At 33.1% G+C, this 20,922-nt stretch overlaps 1 protein-coding gene across 1 annotated transcript; it reads right to left on the bottom strand.

Moving 5' to 3' along the window:
- Window positions 1–810: 810 nt before the first annotated feature.
- Window positions 811–20,468, bottom strand: LOC106099690 (carboxy-terminal domain RNA polymerase II polypeptide A small phosphatase 1). The gene is made up of 5 exons (XM_013278305.1): window positions 20,263–20,468; window positions 19,647–19,957; window positions 8,155–8,336; window positions 6,707–6,860; window positions 811–6,623 (listed from the first exon to the last, which is right to left on the bottom strand). Exons 1-5 carry the CDS (start codon window positions 20,333–20,335, stop codon window positions 6,465–6,467), a joined length of 879 nt encoding a protein of 292 aa, XP_013133759.1. The 5' UTR covers window positions 20,336–20,468; the 3' UTR covers window positions 811–6,464.
- Between the last annotated feature and the right edge of the window lie 454 nt (window positions 20,469–20,922).

Consider the following 20,922-nt stretch of genomic DNA (forward strand, 5'->3'; position numbering starts at 1 on the left):
TTATTATTTTAAATGTTAACATCCATTTACTAAGTAAAGTTCAATTTTAATGCGCTTTAATTAATTTTATTTGTGATGTAATTGTCTCTAATTAAGCTTTAGATTTAAGGTCGTGTTTGTGCAGAAAGAGAGCAATATGTAGGCCTAATCATAAGAAAATTCTCAGTATCTAGTATTTCTCGAAAATGTTTTCATCAAATTCAACACAGAGTAAATAACTTGTATTTGTAACTTAATTTATCTATGCAAATGTCTTTCATTATTTTTCCGAACACTGAGAACTGTATATTTATGTTAAGATGCTACTGCAGTAAAAAAAAAACATGAGTTCTATAATTCCCAACATTAACCTAAAACTCCATAGTACAAAATGTTTTATGTAGCTTTGTTTGATAATAAATGTTTTATAGATTAAAAATTGTAAAACATATGTCCATTTATGGCAACACCAAAGAACAAATGTACATAAACAAATGTTTACTTTTATTGACCATAGAGTAAGATGTTAACGAAGAACCATATCATTGTAGGTAGAATGTTACGTATATAATAAATATTTTCTTGTCATTTGTGTGTATTTAAAATTAAAAAATATATAGCAATACATTATAGTTCTCAAATAACAAAATCTTTTATTTCTATACTAGCTTTCGCGCCCTTTAGTAGCCTTTATTCTTCCAGACTGTTCTTAAACTATGCCAAATCTCATCGAGATCCGTTAAGCCGTTTAGGCAACAAACTGTAAAAAAACTTCCATCTAAACTTTCGCATTTATATTACGTTAAATGTAAGAAAAAATAATACACATTATTATTTATTAAGGCTATTTATTTCATTCCTATAAAATAACATACGAAATGTCTCTTTTGTACAACATGATATCAAAAATGTACACCGATATATAAACGTGTTCAGGTAAATGTTACCTAGCTATCGCACGCCACACTCCGTTACAATATTATAGTCTTCTCACGTCGCTAAACTCTGAGTACAATATCAGATAGATGGGACATCCAAACAAAATGATTAATACATAAAAATGCATGTACAATCAGGACAATTCGCGGTATTCCACTTATAGAAAAATTGCGTCGTTGCAACTAACTCGTTGAAGAGTCGTAACTAGCAAGCTTAAAACTGATTCAAGACGTTACGACTGTTGCTTATAAGGTATACCGCAATATTCCCTGATAGTACATAAAAGTTAGAAATTAATGTATATTTAAAACAATCTCCCGATAAAAGTTAATGAAATCAGGCTTTTGGTCCGTATTTACGTTATAAATTCCAACTCATGTTTTCGTTGACTTGGTTCCATCTATCTGATTACTTGTACAGGTGAATTCTACTGTCCTGTAAGCGTGGATTTCCACTGCGGAAACATAATAGAAAGAATTACCCTCTCATTAGCTGTAAAAAGGGAAATAACAATTTGTTACGTAGTTTCGGCAGTGAAAACTCACGGTATCGCTGTACAAATATCTACATTATGCGAACATCAATTCATTTTTAAAACAATTTAAACCACGTGATGTTAGAACAATAATTACCAAACATTGCACTTGTAAATGATTTATTTAAAATACATCAAATATTAATAGAGAAAATAAGCAATTTAAAGTAATTTTCAATTCACGTAAATTGCCATAGCATTGAAAATGACAGAAGTTAATGTTGCTAGATTAAAAAATGGGGGAGCATATTTTTACTGTAAAGGCAAGAACAAAATGTTGCGTCGAAATAATTCACACATTTCATGATAATTTAGTTTTATAACAATTTGTTCTTTGCGATTTTGTACTTTGTTCACACATAATATGCGTTTATCGCAAAGAGTAAAATCGTCTCGAGTCGGTGGCATTAAAATGTAGACTGATCGAAGTGTGTCACATTGAATTCAACTTGAAGGTAAGCAGCATGGATTATTTCAAATTTAATATTAACATGGCAACTATGATTTTTAATGGCATATGCTTTAAATTATCACCGATATTAAAAAAAATAACGTGCGATTTCGAGATTATAATATTGAAAGTTCCTAGAAAAAGAAAACATTTTCGATTTTTGAATTCAAATTTTAATTTTCTGAGAAGTTAAGTTTTTTTTTCTTTTTACTCCAGCACTCATTCAAAAGCACCAAAGACATCGAGTTCGCCTAATTAAAAAATCCTTAGTGCAAGTGATACATAACAACAAATGTTTATTGCGTTAATCGTTCCATAAAAAATACCTTAATTTATCGATTAAATTACATTTATATTTAATACAAAAACATGTGAAATCAACTATACAACAACTCTAGTTAAAATCGTTATGTTATAAAATAATTTTTATTTCATTCTTTACACATAAAGACATTATTAGCAAAATATCAATCGAATTTTATTGCATGTAATCAAAACAAATTAATAATATTTAAGTTACTTATAATAATTATATAATTGGACGATTCCGGAGTCGAAACATATAGCGATTAAGGTTAGAACATAGATATACAATCTATAGATGGAGTGTCATAAAAGTATGACATCCAATTTTCGTAGTTGTCATTTTTTATCGTCAATGACACACTGAAAATTTACAAAAAGCCCTCGAAAGACGTTTTTGTTTTCATAGATTGTATATCTATAAGTTAGAGGTTATAAAATAATTCACAGGGAGGTATTGACTATTTAGTCTGAACGCTTACAACTAGAGAAATCAACATATAAATTACTATAACGTTTTATGTCTACGTTCTGCTCGCTTTTTCGTAACATTTTTTAACAAAAAATACTATCGAACAATTTAAAAAAATAACCTTATATGTTACAATTATTGCTTATTGGATGAAAACAAATTTCAAATTTTTTTTTGTTTCGAGTAAATCATTTTTTATATTATGTTTTAACACTTTTTTGTTTTATATGTTAAAGCGAGCAGATTTGAGTTGTTAATGCTTATAAATAAATGCCGCGAATTTGACAACTGCAGATATCTTCATCGATATACGAAGCATTCGAAACACCACGCGATATGTATGGGGAAAAAACTTCAAAAGCAAACGAAGTACAGTCAGCGTCGCATTTCTGTGATATTCCAAAACCACATTTAATTTACATATCTAGTAATATACTGTCTTTTAAAATCTTTAAGCATATTAGAATTATTGTAGTTAATTTTTCATAATCTATTTTCATATATTTCACTTTAGTTATCTCCTGTACATTTTTACATACATATGTCGCTGACTGTACAAACACGTGCATATATATACGTGAGAAACATACTGAGTTTGTACCGTGTAGTGCAATGTGGGTAATTGACCTATTATAATATATTTAAAATTCCGTATGTTAGTACACTTGACATATTAATATAACCTGTGCAGTTGGTAAGGATTACGTAGACACATAGCCTTATAACTAGCCGTATTGTATATCTAGTAACTATATGTAGAGGTTATATACACCGGCATAGTCACTAAATAACAAACTAACATGTAGATTAAGAAAATAATTCCATCTATAAAAAAACGTGATTTTACAAAAAAAATGAGTTATCCGATTTAAAGTTAATAAAAAAATCTTATTTACACATCCGCTATAGAAACAATAGATTGATTTGTTATTATAAAAGAAAAAATAAACAATAAAAAAACTTTTTGCTAAGCAAACAATAAATAGATGGCTTATGGTTAGCCAAAGAGAATTAAAAAATAAACTGTATACTGCAGTATTGATGTTTGATTTTTTAATTAAAAACGAATTTAAAAAAAACGTGAGCCACTGCCCGTTGTTTTATCGCCAAGTCGAACACAAAGCCGAATGTGCGTTACGAATACTAAGAAAAAAAAATTACAGTCATTTTTCCAATCGCTTAATCAACTAATACTGTAAGCACCATTTTATATTACCTAATTAATCGAATCAAATCGATTATACACGAAATAGATCGATTACAATTTTGAATTTTGCGCTTTTTCGTTGAAACCGTGAACAGGTTGCATCGCAAATGTTACAAGTACGTTTCTTAAATATTCACAAGGTCCAAAAATACATTTAAAAATGAAGTATAATATAGGGTTAATTTTAAATTTTTTATTTTTATAAAAAACGAGCAAACAGTACAGATGGTAAACGCCAGTCAATATTTACGTGGTATTTTATAGTACGCTAGTTTGTACCATTGAATGTTATCAGGTGGGATTTTTTCAGCTTATTGCTATTATTAGTGTGGGTTTACACTGTTTATAACAAATATTGTTGCAGTGAAATTTCAACACTGCCAATGAAAGTAACACAAAGGCGTTAAAAAAACGCGCGTTTTTTTTTCTGTCGAGTACTAAATCGCGGTTTCTAACGCCTTGTGTGTACTCGCTCTTATTTTATATTAGACTTTAGTGTGAACTAAGCTGTACCACAACTAGGACTATAATCAGAAAATGCGTATGACATTTTTTGACAATTAATTTCCTTTAGTTTTAAAGCAGTTTTTTTCAATGGGGCATATTTTTGTTAACTGATAAGGCAGTAAATTTTGTGTTTTTTTTTTTCAGATTTAAAATAATTAAGTCATCTATACAACTAGGTAATACTGTGTGGATAATGTAGCGTTTTGAACGATCAATAATTGAAAATAAATTCATAAAACATATATTTTTTCTTGATATAGCATATTTCATGTCGAAAATAATAAAATTAAAAAAATATTAGATATGTCTCTCTTGTCTGCAAATCCCAAAAAACATTCCAACTCTTATAGTAGGAACTACAATCATTTTCATAGACCGTTTCAATTTTGTTAGGAACAAGATATTTTTGTACTGATTTTGAAATGTCTATTTTTCACTAAAAACATGTTTCCTTGGGTTTTGCAGTTTGATGTTTTAAGGATGCTAATTTTATTGTCATCGATATAATTTTGTTAAAAAAATACATACAATAATATACTTGTCATTGATATACGACTGTTCATTTGATAATCATCGGCAAATTAATAAAAAAAACCATCAAGATAGTAATAGAATTTTAATAAAAACATTTCATTAGAAACATGTTTCTAACGAAATACTTTAAACGAGTTTTTTTGCCGCTGGAGAGTGTAGATGTATTACAGATGCAAAATTATAAAGATAAGAAATGAACAATCGAATATCCGTCAAACACAAGTTCGAAGTTCGCTGCCATTAGATTTAATAAATCGTAAGAGAAGCAAATTAGTCTAAAACAATCAACATTAACTTTGCACAACTCACGTTAGCTGTCAATTCATTAGAAACATGTTTCTAACGAAATAAAAATTAAATGTTGCTAGTTTTTCCTTTACATGTGTCATAACATAAATATGGCCAACACATATTGATGGTGTAAAATTAATAATTTATGTATTTAAATAATTCATTCGATTTTAATGTCTATGGTGTAAAATGGCAACAAGCTCATCAGTAATTTTACAATATGTTTATACAATATATAATACATAGTCAATCGAATCAGGCACTAATTATTAACTAAATTCATATGTATTCCTTATGTTGTCATCAGTTCGATTTTCATGACATTCCTACATGTGAAATAGTTTCATACATTTTCGATACGATTTTCTTTTATAGATATTTTTTCCACTTTCGCTTATAATAAAAATATATTTACACCTCTGTACAGTCGTACTAAGAGTAAACCAGTCGAATTTTAAAATTCGTAATCACTTTCGAGTCGATTAATTGTAAAAACGCAAAAACAATACAAAAGTAGCGGGAACTAGGGATGTACAACGGGAACACAAAAAATATCGACATTGCGTTGTGTCTTGCAACACCAATCTCATTAACATTGCGGGTTAATTTGCGCTGGAAATTCTAAATGCTTTTCGTATACCTGCCAATTTTTATACAAGAAACAATATTAACATCGACATCCCTAGTGGACACACGAAGCAATTAATAATTTCACAACTGCAACCTCCCTAATTTATATTTGATCCCAAGCGCGATATAAAAAGACATCGATCGTTTATTTTATCGATTAATAAGACACCTACGACTAAAACATCGATATTTTCACAGCGATAGAGGGATAAGTTAAATTTAAAAAAAAAATACAAATCCATCATAGGGACCACTTACGCACTAAGAAATACCTAAAATGTATAATAGGTACAAATAACGTCCTTACTATCCAGAAGGCAAAATTGGCACTTAATACGAAGTTCGCTCCTCGTTTCACGACACTTTCGAGGAAGGTCGTGAACGGGTGCGGGGGGCGGGGGGCCGGCGCGGGGGGCGCGGCGGGCGCAGGGGGCGCGGTGGGCGCGCGGGTCTCGAGTACGCAGGGCAGCTGGCGGTACACGTACGGGTCGCTGCAGACGCGGGTCTCGCGGATGACGACCTTGAGACGCGACTCGCGGGACGGATGCGTGTCCGCGCGGCCCCGCCCCCCGCCGGGCGCGGCGGTCGCGGCGGGCGCGGGGGGCGCGTGGCCCGGCTATGCGGGCGGCGGGCTGCCCTGCGCCGGGTTGTATGGATGGTTGGAATTACGTAGCACTGTGTACACACTGTCAACTTTGCTCAGCTTCTCAAAGAACGGTATGAGGTCTAATAGTTCTGAATCCGTCATGTCGTCGAACCAGGACACGACAGGTACCTGTCATGAAAGACACAAAATTCAATATTAAATATGCGTCTTTTGCACAAGTCTGAAAAAAGTTTTCAGTAGAAAATACTTACAGCGTTATCCGGATGGAAGATGTACGATGCGGGCGAGTTGTCGACTATGACGACGCGCCGTAGGTCGCGGCCGAGGCTGTTAAGGTCCTTTACGTAGTTTCCGCGATGGAACACGCAGCTGTCGCGGAATAAACGCGCGCGGAACACGCCCCATCTGGAATATACAATATACCGAGTTATTACTAATAATTTCAATGGTATGAAAAACATGCACTAGGTCTTTTATGCTTGTACATAAATTCAATTGCCATTTAAAATACAGAATAGAATAAAGAATGAAGTGACCTCGTTAATAGATAAACAAGACAAAGACCCTCGTTCTATGGGATATGGTATTTCTAGTCTACAATATATGAGTCACCGCCACTTTAAATGAGCGGAACACGATATAAGACTTAAAATATGGATTCCTTTTGTTTCGTCTGGAATGTTCTAATAGTAAACACGGTACAAGGAGAATTAATTGTCTGTCGGCGCCATAATTTGTTAATGAATAAGTAACACAAGTATGGTACGTCATAACAATATAATCGCTTATAACACGTGTATTGAGGGACCTTGAACAACTAACAATTATATGACCCTTATCTCCTTGTGTAACCACCTTAATATTAATAAAATGCATCACTTCTATGGACGCGCCGTAAAAGCATATCGTGACTTTACGTAAGTACGTAAGAAGCTTGACCAAGGAAATTTGCTCTGAGTAAACCAATTTTAAATCATTTTATTACTTTCCCTTTAGGAATTAAAGAAACATGATCCTGCAGTAAGATTAATTTATCCACTGGGTTAGAGGACTGTTAAGTCTATTGCCGTCCTACGTTTTAAAGGCCATACTAATAACTTTAGTGGACTGACGAGACAAAATATGTGTCATCAAATTAACCTAGCTTGGAAAATTGCTCGTAGTCATAGAGTAGTATCTTTTGGACAGTATGTATAAAGTTTTCTTGTTAATATGAAATTGTTTTCAAGCAATCATTCAACATAAATGACTACACAAGGACAATAAATCCTGAACAATGGGTGGCCCTTTCTCACGTTACTATTATTGCAGCGCGTCTTCGAGGTGACGTCATCAGGGCACGTGATCGCATTAATAAGTGCTTATTCTTCATTACTCTAAATAGAATGCACTATGGTGGCCATAACTTACATTTTCAACATCGTAGTTCCGATTTATGTTAAAAATAGTTATAAAATCTACAAATATCGTGCTTATTGGTACTACAGTATTTTAACCCTAATTTAATAGTGTGCAATGTAACATAAAAAATCTAGTTTTTTTGCTAAAAAAACCTCCGTCGAATTAAGGGTTAAGAACAATAGGCGTAAGCGTAGTTATGAAAATCGTTAAAAAATCCACTCTTATCTTTACGGTCCTTCGAGCCGGATCAATGTTTAATGTTTGTCATTTGACCAATGTTACTAGAGCCGTGTCTCACCTATCTAGCAGGTCGGCAACGGGGTCCGCGTACTTGGCGAGCGAGGCGGTGAACAGCACGCATTCGTACAGCTCGCCGCATCGACGCAGGAATTCGTCTACGTGCGGCCGCTTCAATACGTAGACCTGATGCACCGCGCCGTCGATCTCAACAGGAACCACGAAGTCTGCGTTGTTGATGGGCTACAAATAGAAAATCATTGTTCAAATACTACGACTGCACGAATAGTTTTAAAACAGTGTTTTTTGACATCAAATATGGATTCTTTAAATTGTCAAATCCCAATGTTTACAGGTCAAACATTACTCAAACAATAACAGTACATAAAACTTACGTGTCAAGTTTACGATTGCTAATAAACATAGATAAATAAATGAATCAGATTATGACAAACTTTTACATACAATGAGAAATATAAATATGTGAGGGTACAGTACATAAATAAATATAAAAAAAACATCAGCATCAGAAGCTTCTCAACAGATGCATCAGAACTGATATAATCGTTACCTCTATTTATTGCTACAATATTAAATATCATAGAAAGCCATACCATTTTGTAAATTTGTCTCGTCATAATAATTCTTGGGAAAACAAGAAATAAGGTTAGGGATTGGGGTCAACACTGGCATTGTCCGTTATAATAAATTGTGCTGCAACAAACATTTATTACATCTCAGTTAAAACGCTTAGCTGAAGATTTATAGTGGTTCAATGACTGGTTTAGTCTATCACAGTTATTAAGTCAATTAAATTAACATTTTGGAGGACGCTTTACTAAACGTGTGTTGCGGGCTTTATTTAAACTTTCTGCTTGTCAAGAGTTAATTAGCATGATTGAGGCTGCAAAAGGGATTCGTATCAAGTCAAAATATCTTATAAACCGAAAACTTGATATTTTGATGTCATCCTCGGATAAAACACAGCTGATTTATTATGTTGAAATATTTAAAAAATATACCAACAATATAATAAATGTTTGGTTAATTACCAACAGTAATTATTGACCTGAATACTCGATTGATAACGACCAATTTAACCTAAAAGTGGCAAACAGTTATAAAAATGCTATAGGACTTGGAATCTATGAATTATTCATGACCGGTTTGCGCCAGTTTTATTTTTAATTATTTAGTTTATTATACGCGACATCAAGCGACATAGCAAACTTATTGTTACTGTAATTATAAACATGTTATGATAACAACAAAACATGAACTAAATGAATACAATAGTCAAAAGAATATGATATCAAATATTACTTTTGTATCGATTTCTATTATGAAAACACAAGTGTAGTCGAGTATCCAAAATAGGCATGTATCGATCAGCATTCAAAATATCCGATTAGGCCTTGCTGACCGAATTTGGTTTGTATTAATGATTTTAAAACACAGCAAAACTATTTTACATTGCTAGTCTTATTTGTTTATTAACCTACAAGTAAGGAGATCATCGTCTATGGTTTAAACCTTACAAGAAACAACGGACCATGTTAGAGATCCAAAACCCCCTACTGGGTCAGTCGGGCGTATAGAAACCATGTGAACACCGAACATGAATAAATCAAAATCAGAAAGTGTAAGCAATACCAACACAATTACCGCATCCAAATACGTCCAAGGCTGGAGCCTTGACATGAACAACTAACCAAAAGCGCACACAATGAGCACTACAAACTTACATGGCTTGTCACCGGCAAAATATAGAAGTCGCCAGTATGTATTTTGCCTAGGTCAATTATCTCGACAACATGCATATGGAACAATTATAACGGGGACTAACAGTGCGTCATATCAATGAAATAACAAGTTTAGTGTTAATATGTGAATTAATTAGTTCGACATGCAATCTTCCAAACGTACTTTGGGTAAATCGCAAACAGGCATATACAATTTTCCGGTGACGTACAACGTGAGATCGATGTTTAATTTTATAACAATGTACGGGAGCTAATTTGTAGCGATTAAAATTCAGTTTACAATAACAATGGATTATCCTGATACCTTTGGGTAAAACTGAAATGTTTTTGTATCCGGAAATATAAGGAATACAATGGATCCAAGATCATTTCGAATAAAAGACTCATTGATTGGACAGTAATTAATTAAAATTAAAACAATTTATATATATAAAACTCGCTAACAGTTTATATAATATTAAGTTTACACAGAATAAATAATAATGTATTTTTAAAGTACTTATATTTGTCTCAACTTCGGTAAGAAAATGTACATAATTTAAATAAAGTTCCCACAAGCGTTAATGGTTAAGTTTTAAAACGGAATTCGTTTCATTAATGTTTGCAACACATCCGCCACATCGTGGAAAAGGAAGAAACAAGAAAAAAACTTGATTTATTTCAATGCAAAATAAAAAAAATTAAATCAAATGACCCTCTAATGTAAATTCTTTTTCTACTGCGTATACACTTGTGTAAACATACTACAAACTGTCATATTATAAATGCGAAAGTTTAGATGGATAGATGGATAGATGTTTCTTAGAGTTTGTATCCTAAACGGCTGAAGGGATCTCGATGAAATTAGGCATAAACGAAGAAGGTAGTCTGGAAGAACACATAGGATACTCACTTTCAATTGTTAATTCCACGCGGACGGTGTCGCTAGCGAAAGCTAGTTTTTTTTAATAATAAATAGTTAACTAATAATTTTTGTATAAATGTCCTAACAGTAAAATCCTACGGTATACAACAAAGTGGTTTATGTCCTAATCTTTAGACTGCGTTACTTCTACAAACTTTAAACGTATTTTCCAAGTTAATCTTTTGTTAAATTACACATTGACACCCCTAATCTATGTATAGTGATACGCAAGCAAGTTCTGTTATCTGTAGACAGGTTAATTATAGTCAGTACAGTCGAGTGCCAAATTGCTATTTACTGAACAAAAGTCGTGTCGCTGTGTCTAGTAAGGCTTAGAGTTTACTATTTTGGCGCCAAAATATTAATAACATAATACTTTGTCTAGAAATAGAATGATGGTATCATTTAAGCCAATTTATTATATTGGCGTTGTCATTTGTTATAAATAATCTTACTAATATTATAAATGCGAAAGTTTAGATGGCTGCATAGATGGATGGATGGATGTTTGTTAGCGTTTGTAGCCTAAACGGCTGAACGGATCTCCATGAAATTTGGCACAGGTTTAGAGCATGGTCTGGAAGAACACATAGGCTACTTTTTATTCCTGGAATAGTTACGGTTCCCGTGGGATTCATTCGTTCAACATATCTTATTGAAATTTTAGCACAGATATAAAACAAAGTCTGGAGTACGCACGGGATAAGCTTCATCCCCGAGAAATGTCCGGTTCCCGAGGGATACGTAGCTTTCTGTAATTTTTATAGTTTGTATGTTTTCTTATACCGTTAGTAACTATTTTTATGATTTCTGTCACTAAGAGCGAGAATACACATGCCTGTAGCTAGCATACTAGCATGAAAACTACTAGCATGTATGGTATTATACGTGTAACTGACGGGTTTTATTTTATCACAAAAGCTCACGGTACTTCAATTTAAAACTGTCGGAAAAACAATTGAACAGAGTCGTATCTCACGGGATCTATTAGAGATGTAACTTCGATGAATCGAGATATCGTTTTAGTCACCAATAGATAATCAAATGTGTAGAAATCGATGCGTTACGTACGGCACAGTTAATCTATTTACGTGGGTGTCAGAGTTCAGCGCACACCCTAGCTCGGGTTATTAATAGAACGATTCATTTCACCTTTGCGAATGAGAACGGAAGCGATGTTAGTTATTTTTCATCAACATTAAAAATCACCAATCTCGTTACAATGTATATACCGCTATCTGTAATTACATCATTATGCAAGATAAGCTATCTGACCCCTAATTTGAAGTGTATCTCGTATACTACACTCATGTCTTATTGTGGACAGAAAGAGATATGAAAATTCAACAAATGTATACATTTCCATTAAATTTTTCGTATAATGCGTAAATTCCAAAAAATAAATTAGAGTACAATCACTGAAGCACCCAATAAATACTATTGTGATGTGAATATTTGAATTACAACGCCTTGTATTGCTATGTCTACCATCGAGGTGTTTTCCCGGCCCGGGACTGACCCACGTTACTCATAATGAAGAATCAGATGTCACGTGACACTTATATGTTTCACTATATGTAGAGAACAAGCTAACTTGGATACTTTAATACATAGCTTGAATATTAAGCTTACTAGCTTTCGCCCGAAAACACAAAAGCAATATGTGTTCTGCCAGACTATCCTCTACATCTATGACAAATTTCATCGAGAACCGTTCGGCAGTTTAGGCTACAAACATCCATCCATCTTAATCGCATTTCCATAAGCAGAGATTTGTTGCCAGTTTCTTCCAAATAAGTATAAAATCATAAACACTTGACACTAGCCCAATCCGCTGTGCGAGAGCCATAAACAAGAAATAGATAGATAACTATCGCATTTATAATACTAGTAAGAAGTCATTAATAAAATAATACATTTAATTTGTACACAATCAATTAGATAAAACATTATTCAATACTCCTGTCAGTCGGGTAAGAAGAGTATATATAGTCATTTGACGGGAATTCAGACCATATAAGTCAAAACTTTACGTTCCAATTGTTAACATTAGTGTTAACCTTATTCTTTATATTCATAGTCAACATCGAATCCGGAACTTTATCGTCACGACCAAGTTGCTTTGCATAATAATACCTGTGATTACATTACAAATTACCCAAATCGGTTGTATCATTGCGGCGAACAACTTGTGAGGTTACGACATAGCGAAGGCCGTTTCCTAATACTTTGTCAACTTACCTGATCGAAATTAACAATTTCATATTTATATTTTACCAGAAAGTCAAATAACAATCCAATGTATAAAATACTAGCTGTTGCCCGCGACTTCGTCCGCGTGGTATTAGAAAACATACGAACTATATTAATAACAAAAACCTACGTATCCCTCGGGAACCGGACATTTCTCGTAGATGAACCTTATCCCGTGTGTACTCCAGACTTTGTTTTATATCCTTGCCAAATTTCAATACGATATGTTGAACCGTTGCAGAATGATCGAGTAAACATTTATAATAACTTTAAGTAACTTTCGCATTTATAATATTTATATGATAGTGGAAAGATCGGATTTTAGTACCCTATCTGACAGTGACGTCACTTTTAAGCTATCTGAGCCTCTATCAGCCAGTAGTGGAACAGGGCCTTAATCTTATTTGCGTGTTGGTGTGTCAATTCCTTTATCATCGCCTTATGATTAACAACTGACCCGACATTAAAGAGTTCATTCATTCTCTTCATTCAGTTTCGTTCATTCATTCGATTTGTACACTTCTCCTGAACCCTGAGATCATAGGTGCAGTTCGTTAGGTTTCCTTAGTGTCCCAGAAACAAATGGTATTAAAATTAATAATAAAATATTTAAATTATGAAAAAAACGTTATGAACAGCGAGTTGATGATAAAAATTAGGTAATTAGATATCAGATGGCATCTTAGATTGTTTTTTTTAAAAAAATCAATTCATAACACATTCTTAGTAAATGGTGTCGATATCAAATTCAACCACAATTAAATAAGACGAGTTCCAACGGCATTCACATAATAGCATGTGCAAATAATATCTTGTTACATAATACTAATCGCTAATATAAATAACTTTAAGCAGGTTACGGATTTTTATTAAAATTAGTATAAACAGTTACACAATTATCACACAGGTGAACTCGAATGAACTTGAATCGAGAACTCATAGTACCGAACTGGAAAACATAGGATTTCTGGAATCTTGAAGTCCTTAACACAACTTATGTTCTAATACTTATAACAGTGAGCTTATAGCTCGCTACGTACGCTCAGTTCTGAACAGAACTGTTTAGTAAAAACTGGGCGTGTATATTTACAATTTTTATCAACACACATATATTTAACTGAACAATCGAACAATTAAAACTGTCAGTTAGAAGATCGTATGCGACTCAAGTTAACAATTAGAGCTGGAGTATTCAATACTTATGCAAGTTTATTCCTTTTAAAACAAATTACCGATAAATTGCCTACCTAAATGTCCAAAAGCAATTTCATGCCGTTTCTATGTCATGAATCGACTTTCAAGTCTTTCACAACGTTGAGAAACACATGCGTAAGATAATATTTACGGTTTGACAAAATTTACACAACACGAAATAGCGAAACTATCACCAAATGCCTTAAAAAAATTATATTATTATATAAAATGGCAAACGAGTAAGCGGCCACCTGTATTCGCCAAAATGGCGAAGCGACCGCTACCCATAGACATTCGCAATAGCGGTTGCGTTGCCAACCCTTATTCGACGGAGGAGGAGACGCACGTAAAGAGGATATTTCCTCTTCCTATGCGTCCCCTCGAACGTGAAATCCACATTCCCTTTCCATCCTATTCTTATAAGAAAAATGGTGGTAAGGGAACGCGACTAAAATTGGGCCTTAATTCGAGGAATACAAGCCTTTTTGTAAATGATCTTCAAAGTTGTGTAAGAAATAAGCCGTAAGCGTAGGTTTTTAGTAATTAATGTATGGAAAGATTTTTACTGCCGTTTTCGGTGCCCACGATACAGGCATTGCCTAGTGTGGGCATCACCAGATTAAACGTATTAAATTAATATACATACATCTAGGAAAGTATTTTTAGTAGGGTTATTTTACTAATTGTTATGTGAATTGGTTTATTTCGTAAACCAAAAATAGTAACAACAACCCATAAAAGTATTACACTAGCATTCCTAACTTAATTAGACAAGGTTGTATTCTAATGACAAAACAATGCAGTAACTGTATGCGTGTTTTACTTACTACTTACTTACTTTACGGTTGCGTGTCGAGTTTTTTATACAATTCTCATAGTTGGTTCATTAATTTTCACGGTCACAAGTACAACAGACGTACTTGTAACTATTATATAATTAGAGAAATATTTTACGATCGTATGAAACGTTATTAAATTTCCCAAAAATAGCTAACTTGTACTACTAACATTGTTTTAACAAACATACTGGAACTTTCGAAATCACGGTCCCTTGCGTAGATTTAAAAAAAAAATCTACAATAAGAGTGGCCCTTAGCGACCATTTGAATAATCTGAATGTCGAATAATTGTTTAGTCTATCTCAATAAAACGATAGTATTGTAGGTACAATGTTCTCTACAACATTTTTTTGTAGTAAATACAGCACGGTATTTTTTGCAGTATAACGTTTTCTATAAAAAAAAGTTTTGTTGTTTACCACTGCTAAACACAACCGGAACAAATATAGTATCAATATCAAGCAGTCACGAGGTTCTATGTTTATCTTTTTTATTTAAGTGCAGTAGACTCCATCAGCATAGTCATGCATTGAAACAATAAGCGGCGACACACGCTCGACACCGACGTGGGAATATAAATAATCAGCAGATAACAGTAAATTAACAACGTGCAATGATAATCTGTTCAACAAATAACAATCACAAATATGATCGTGTATCGATGTCAGTTTAAACGCGTCTCCACCGATTATTACGCGCCAACCCTAATTTATGGTGACTAGGTTGTCAACTGATTGCGGAATAGTTGACTTCACACACATTTGAATTTTTCTATACAGCAGAAATATACATACCAGAAGTTAACACACGCACGCAAGTTACTGACATGTTAACAGATTATGTGATAGGTTGACCATACACGTTGTGGGAGTACCAGTAACTGGCATGCAAGCTTCTAGCTTCCCCCACAAGATAATAATCGTGTACACTTTATTTTATTTGTAAACTAAGATATCGAATTAAGAAATCAAAACAATAATGTTGAATGCCCTTGAAGTGTATGATAAGGGTCGATATCGGGTCTTATCAACACACCGGATAGAAATGATAAATATATAAAACAGAAACGGAACATATAGAGAAGTCTGTAATTAAAACAATTATGTCGGTGATTGTACCCACGCGTGAACGATAGCAGAATCAACAAGCGAGTTATTCAAAATTTAAAGTCTTAATAGGACCTTTATTAGAGTGAGAGAAATAAAAATCACGCCATAATGTATATTAACTTTTTAATTTTTTTAGTTTCGACGACAAGACATTTTGGCTCAATAAATTGGTTAAGTATTCGTATAGTGTTTAATGAAGACCAAGATTTAAAAATTTAAACCTTTAAATGATAATTATAATACCTTTTTGCTTTTATCACAAACCATTACACGCAAGACTAATCAGAAAAGGCGAACAGAAAAAAAAGAAATTAGTTTTTTTAAAGCCAGTACCGCAACTTCCCGGCAAAGAACAAGCTTCTCACAACGTAATTTTGCCTCTGGCGAGTTTGTTGGACCTTTTTAATAATATTTTCGAATACATTTTTTTAATATTCATTTGATAAAAAATCTAATAAAAGATTCTTTATAGAACTCCATCTCGAAGCTTAATTTTTAATTATTTATACTAATATCATAGAGAGAAGATTTTTGAGAGAGATTTTTGTATGTATTGAAATAACTCAAAAACTACTAGGCCGATTTCAAAAATTCTTTCACTCTTAAAACCCACGTTATTAGTAACATAAGCTATGTTTTATTATTAATATTCTTTTTAATTACACGCGGGCGAAATCGCGAGCTACAGCAAGTCTTTACATAAAAAGGAACAATTTTAAGAGGACATACCGTAATGTTACTGCTAAAAACATTTTTATGACAACACTACAATATCTAGCATGAACAATAGTGAATAAATATGTTTTTTCTGTTCGTTCTATTCATTGTTTATCTGAAACCCGTCGCGACAATGTCTATTTGCAGGAAAAATATTTGAAAAACGATATTTTAACAACGAAACTGTATGTGGCCGAGATATGTGCTGATTAACAATTTTTCCGTTTTCCGTTTGGTTGTTTCGTGGCTACAAAACTGAGTAGGGCCTGCAATAATTTACAGTAATGCTGGGTTGCTGAAGTTTCCATTTATTTTATCATTACGTCTGCTTCACTAGTGATAGGTTTAAGTAAGTTTCAACAGAGAAAAGTTCGGAAACGCATTACATGAAATTATCGAACCAAAAACACTAACTAACTTAAAAGTACCTAGGAAACCGGCCGTTAGACCTCATATCGTGAAATATGGCAAGAAATAGTCAAGAGTCCCAGAATGACCAGTTTTTTAACCTATTGTGTGTGTCAATGGGATAAAAATCGGAGGGGAAAAGTTGATCGGCTTAACAGGAAACACTCCAAATTGTCTATTTTTGTTGGCTTAACCTCTGTTAGTGTATTGTTTATTTGTTATTTAACAGAAATACTTTGCGATGTCCCTAATTTTGGTCTGAAAGGGATGCAGTCACATAACTTAGTAGTTACAAATGTTATATGATACGATACGAGTCGTTGATAGGCTTTAAATTCCTTACCGTATAAAACAGTTTACAGGCAAGGAAAAAGGGTTTTTAATGAGATTTAGGGCCTGTCCCACCACTGACTGACACTCAAATAGCTTAAAAATGACGTCACTGTCAGATAAGGGAACGAAATCCGATATTTTACACATTACATTGTTGCAAGACAATTTACAATTTGGTGGGATATTCCCTTAAAATGTTAATACTGGAAGATTTGATGTTTACATGAATAAATAAACTCTGTAAATGACCTATACATTATTTATGAGTACATAATATTCACAACACCTTATTTTGACGAACAAGTTGCCATTTCAGTGGGCATAGTAAAAAAAACTGTTATCCAAAAAAAGGCCATAGAACGTGCGTTTAGTAAATTTAATAGAAATTAAATTAGTTAGTCGTGGTTAGACATTTAATCGTTAGGGGGGAGTAAAGAGCTTCTTCCACATGGAGAATTATAAAACTTGAAAACACATAAAAAATCTTCGAATAAGACTACAAAATCTGCCTCCAAATAAACCTACCTGAATACAGATAAATAAGTATGGTATACAGAAAAAACTAATTTTGATTTTAAACATCTTTTTTAATTTACTTGAGAAGTTACGCTTCTTATTCAAGGATTACGTTGTAAAAAACGTGGGAAAATGTGTCCTGTTCGAGATATAGATTATAAAAATAATTAAAGACATGCGAAGGTCGCTAGTACACGTGCGCGAAACCGTGTAGTTTTTTACACTTTACAAGTTCACTGGCAAAGTAAACCTTGAATAATATAAACAAAATAAGATCCTTTTTTACTTTTACAATGGAAAATCTCTTAACTTTACTAATATTATAAAGAATAAAAAATTTAGGATTCACTTAAAAATTATAAGGCTGATTTTGAAAAATCTTTCGCCATTACAAAGCTATTTTAACTTTTTAAATTCTGAGAGGAAGAATTTTTAATTTTATTCTCTTGATTTCGTCAGAGGAAACTAATATTACACAAAAGTTGTAAAGTAATGTATGTTTTATTAAGGGTCAATTGAGTTCAAATTTGAATAGCAACTAGCATAACTAATGATACGAAATTAGAGTTTTAAGAATTACATCTCGTGATATCTAGCTAACGTAATGTAAAAAATAACACTTCAAATTAACATTATAAGTTTCTAAATTACGCAGTTTTTTGGGCATAGACGAATAAAAACTACAAACATGTCTGATTGTTTCAACTATTTGAATGAGTCACCTAAAGTATAAATATGACTGGCATGAAACATTGAGTTTTTTTTTTCATAAATTAAAAAGTTAATTCAAAACTAGAAGAACAGATTAAAAAAGTAGCCTATGTATTCTTCCAGACTATGTTCTACATCTGTGCCAAATTTAATAGAGATTCATTCCGTAGCCACAAACTCTAACAAACATCCATCCAATTATCTAAACTTTTACATTTATAATATTATTAAGACTATAGCTATAGCTAAATTAGAACATTGTTTTAGAAATATTACTTTATGTGTAAACATTGATTTGATACACATATAGTGCGCAGAGCAATCTGTTTTGATCTTATGTCTCCTGCCTCTGCTCTGTACCATCTACATTATTGATTTGTAAGAAATAGCAGAAAATAGACAGAAACACAGACACACAGACAGTATGTTAAGGTGCTTCTTACAAGAACCTATATAGAAATGAAATTTAAATAAAGACTGGGCTAGGTGAGACGAATCTATCTAAGAATCATCGGTGGATTATCTCAAACATAATTTAAATTGCATTATTATTATTAATTTACAATCTTTTTAATTATTATTCTTGTACTGATTTGATATGTCTATCAAAAATAGGGAATTAAGTAAATTTGTTATTTAGTATGTTTTCAAACATTAACTTATATTACGATTTTAAAAAGTCCTTTGTGATTTTAGTGAAATAATAATAAATAATAATGGTTTCTTATTTATTCATTAAAAAGATGATTATATCTATTATTCATAAGATATTTAGTATAAAAAATAATAAACATAGAATAACTTACCTTAAATGAACTGTGAACCAGAGTTTCATCCAAATCAATGACCATACACTTTTTATGCATGTCCTGATGTCTTACTGGTGGTAACAATGGCCGGGGTGCATGGTCTGACATAACCAGCAGAGGGGGAGAGGCCCGGCCATCGATGCTGTTTGCACCATTGCTGCCGGGCGGACCCTTGCCTCTACCACCTCGCCAACAACACAGAAGGGATCGCAGAAATCCTCCGCCTCCACTCGACTTCTTACTGCCCAGAGCCGTGGACCCCGACACCGGGGTACCATCCCCTTCATTATGCTGGCTGGGCGTCGTTCCTAAAACAATTATTTCACATGAACCAGTCGATATAGTCCAATACGAACACGGCACAAGCACAATTATTTGACAATCTCGGATTGCTCTCTCAAGGTTGCTCCTCAAAATGTTGGCGCGGTTACACGTTCTATTTGTTTACCTCGTGTTATTACACTCTCACAATTTAATAATACGAAGATAATATCTTCCACGAAACACTTTTTAAATTAAATACACTGGTAAAATATTTTTGCATCACAGAGAGGTAACTTTATACGCTCCAATTCGATGGCAATAGGTAACAGGTGTAACTCTGAAGATTTACCTCTGTCGGATCCATAGTTGTTTAATTGTTCGTCATCCCGTGACACTTGAGTTATAATGGACGATGCGTCCATTTAAACATTTGTTTTTGGCCCTAATACAAATGGCAACGGAGTTTTTATAAAATTTTAACACCATAAAACTATTTTTTATCTCCCTTCTATCTTACAAAATGGCAGGCAGACACTTAGCAAATACCAACATCAAGCATAGCCAACGTAAAAACAAAAATAGATGTTCCGTCTCTTTTCTTCTTAGGTGTTTTTTAAACAAAAAACAAAACCAGAATAACTGCCAATCCTAACGTTTAAGGGTCGTTTTGGTCGTTCTAAATTCTCATTGAGATGAGACCGAATGCAAGCGAGTGTTTTTCACTATTTGCGTTTAAGATATTTCCTTTTTTAAAATCAATATCAAACAAACGAGCAGAAACTAGATTTCAGACAATGGCGTTCAAGATATTTTTTTAATAACTGTCCCTGTACTTTAATCATTTCTGTTTGCCAAATCTTATTTTACAACTTTCTTTATTCGCTCAAGCAGCCAGAACATATAAATACGTATACTAATAAAAAAATAAACCTTAAACCCCTTGTACAGGGATAGTAAAAAGTCCGTTTGGACCAAAAAATTGTAATAGAATAGATACTCGTTCGCTTAG

Source organism: Papilio polytes, unplaced genomic scaffold (genome assembly GCF_000836215.1).
Source record: "Papilio polytes unplaced genomic scaffold, Ppol_1.0 DF824102.1, whole genome shotgun sequence".
Lineage (NCBI taxonomy): Eukaryota > Metazoa > Arthropoda > Insecta > Lepidoptera > Papilionidae > Papilio > Papilio polytes.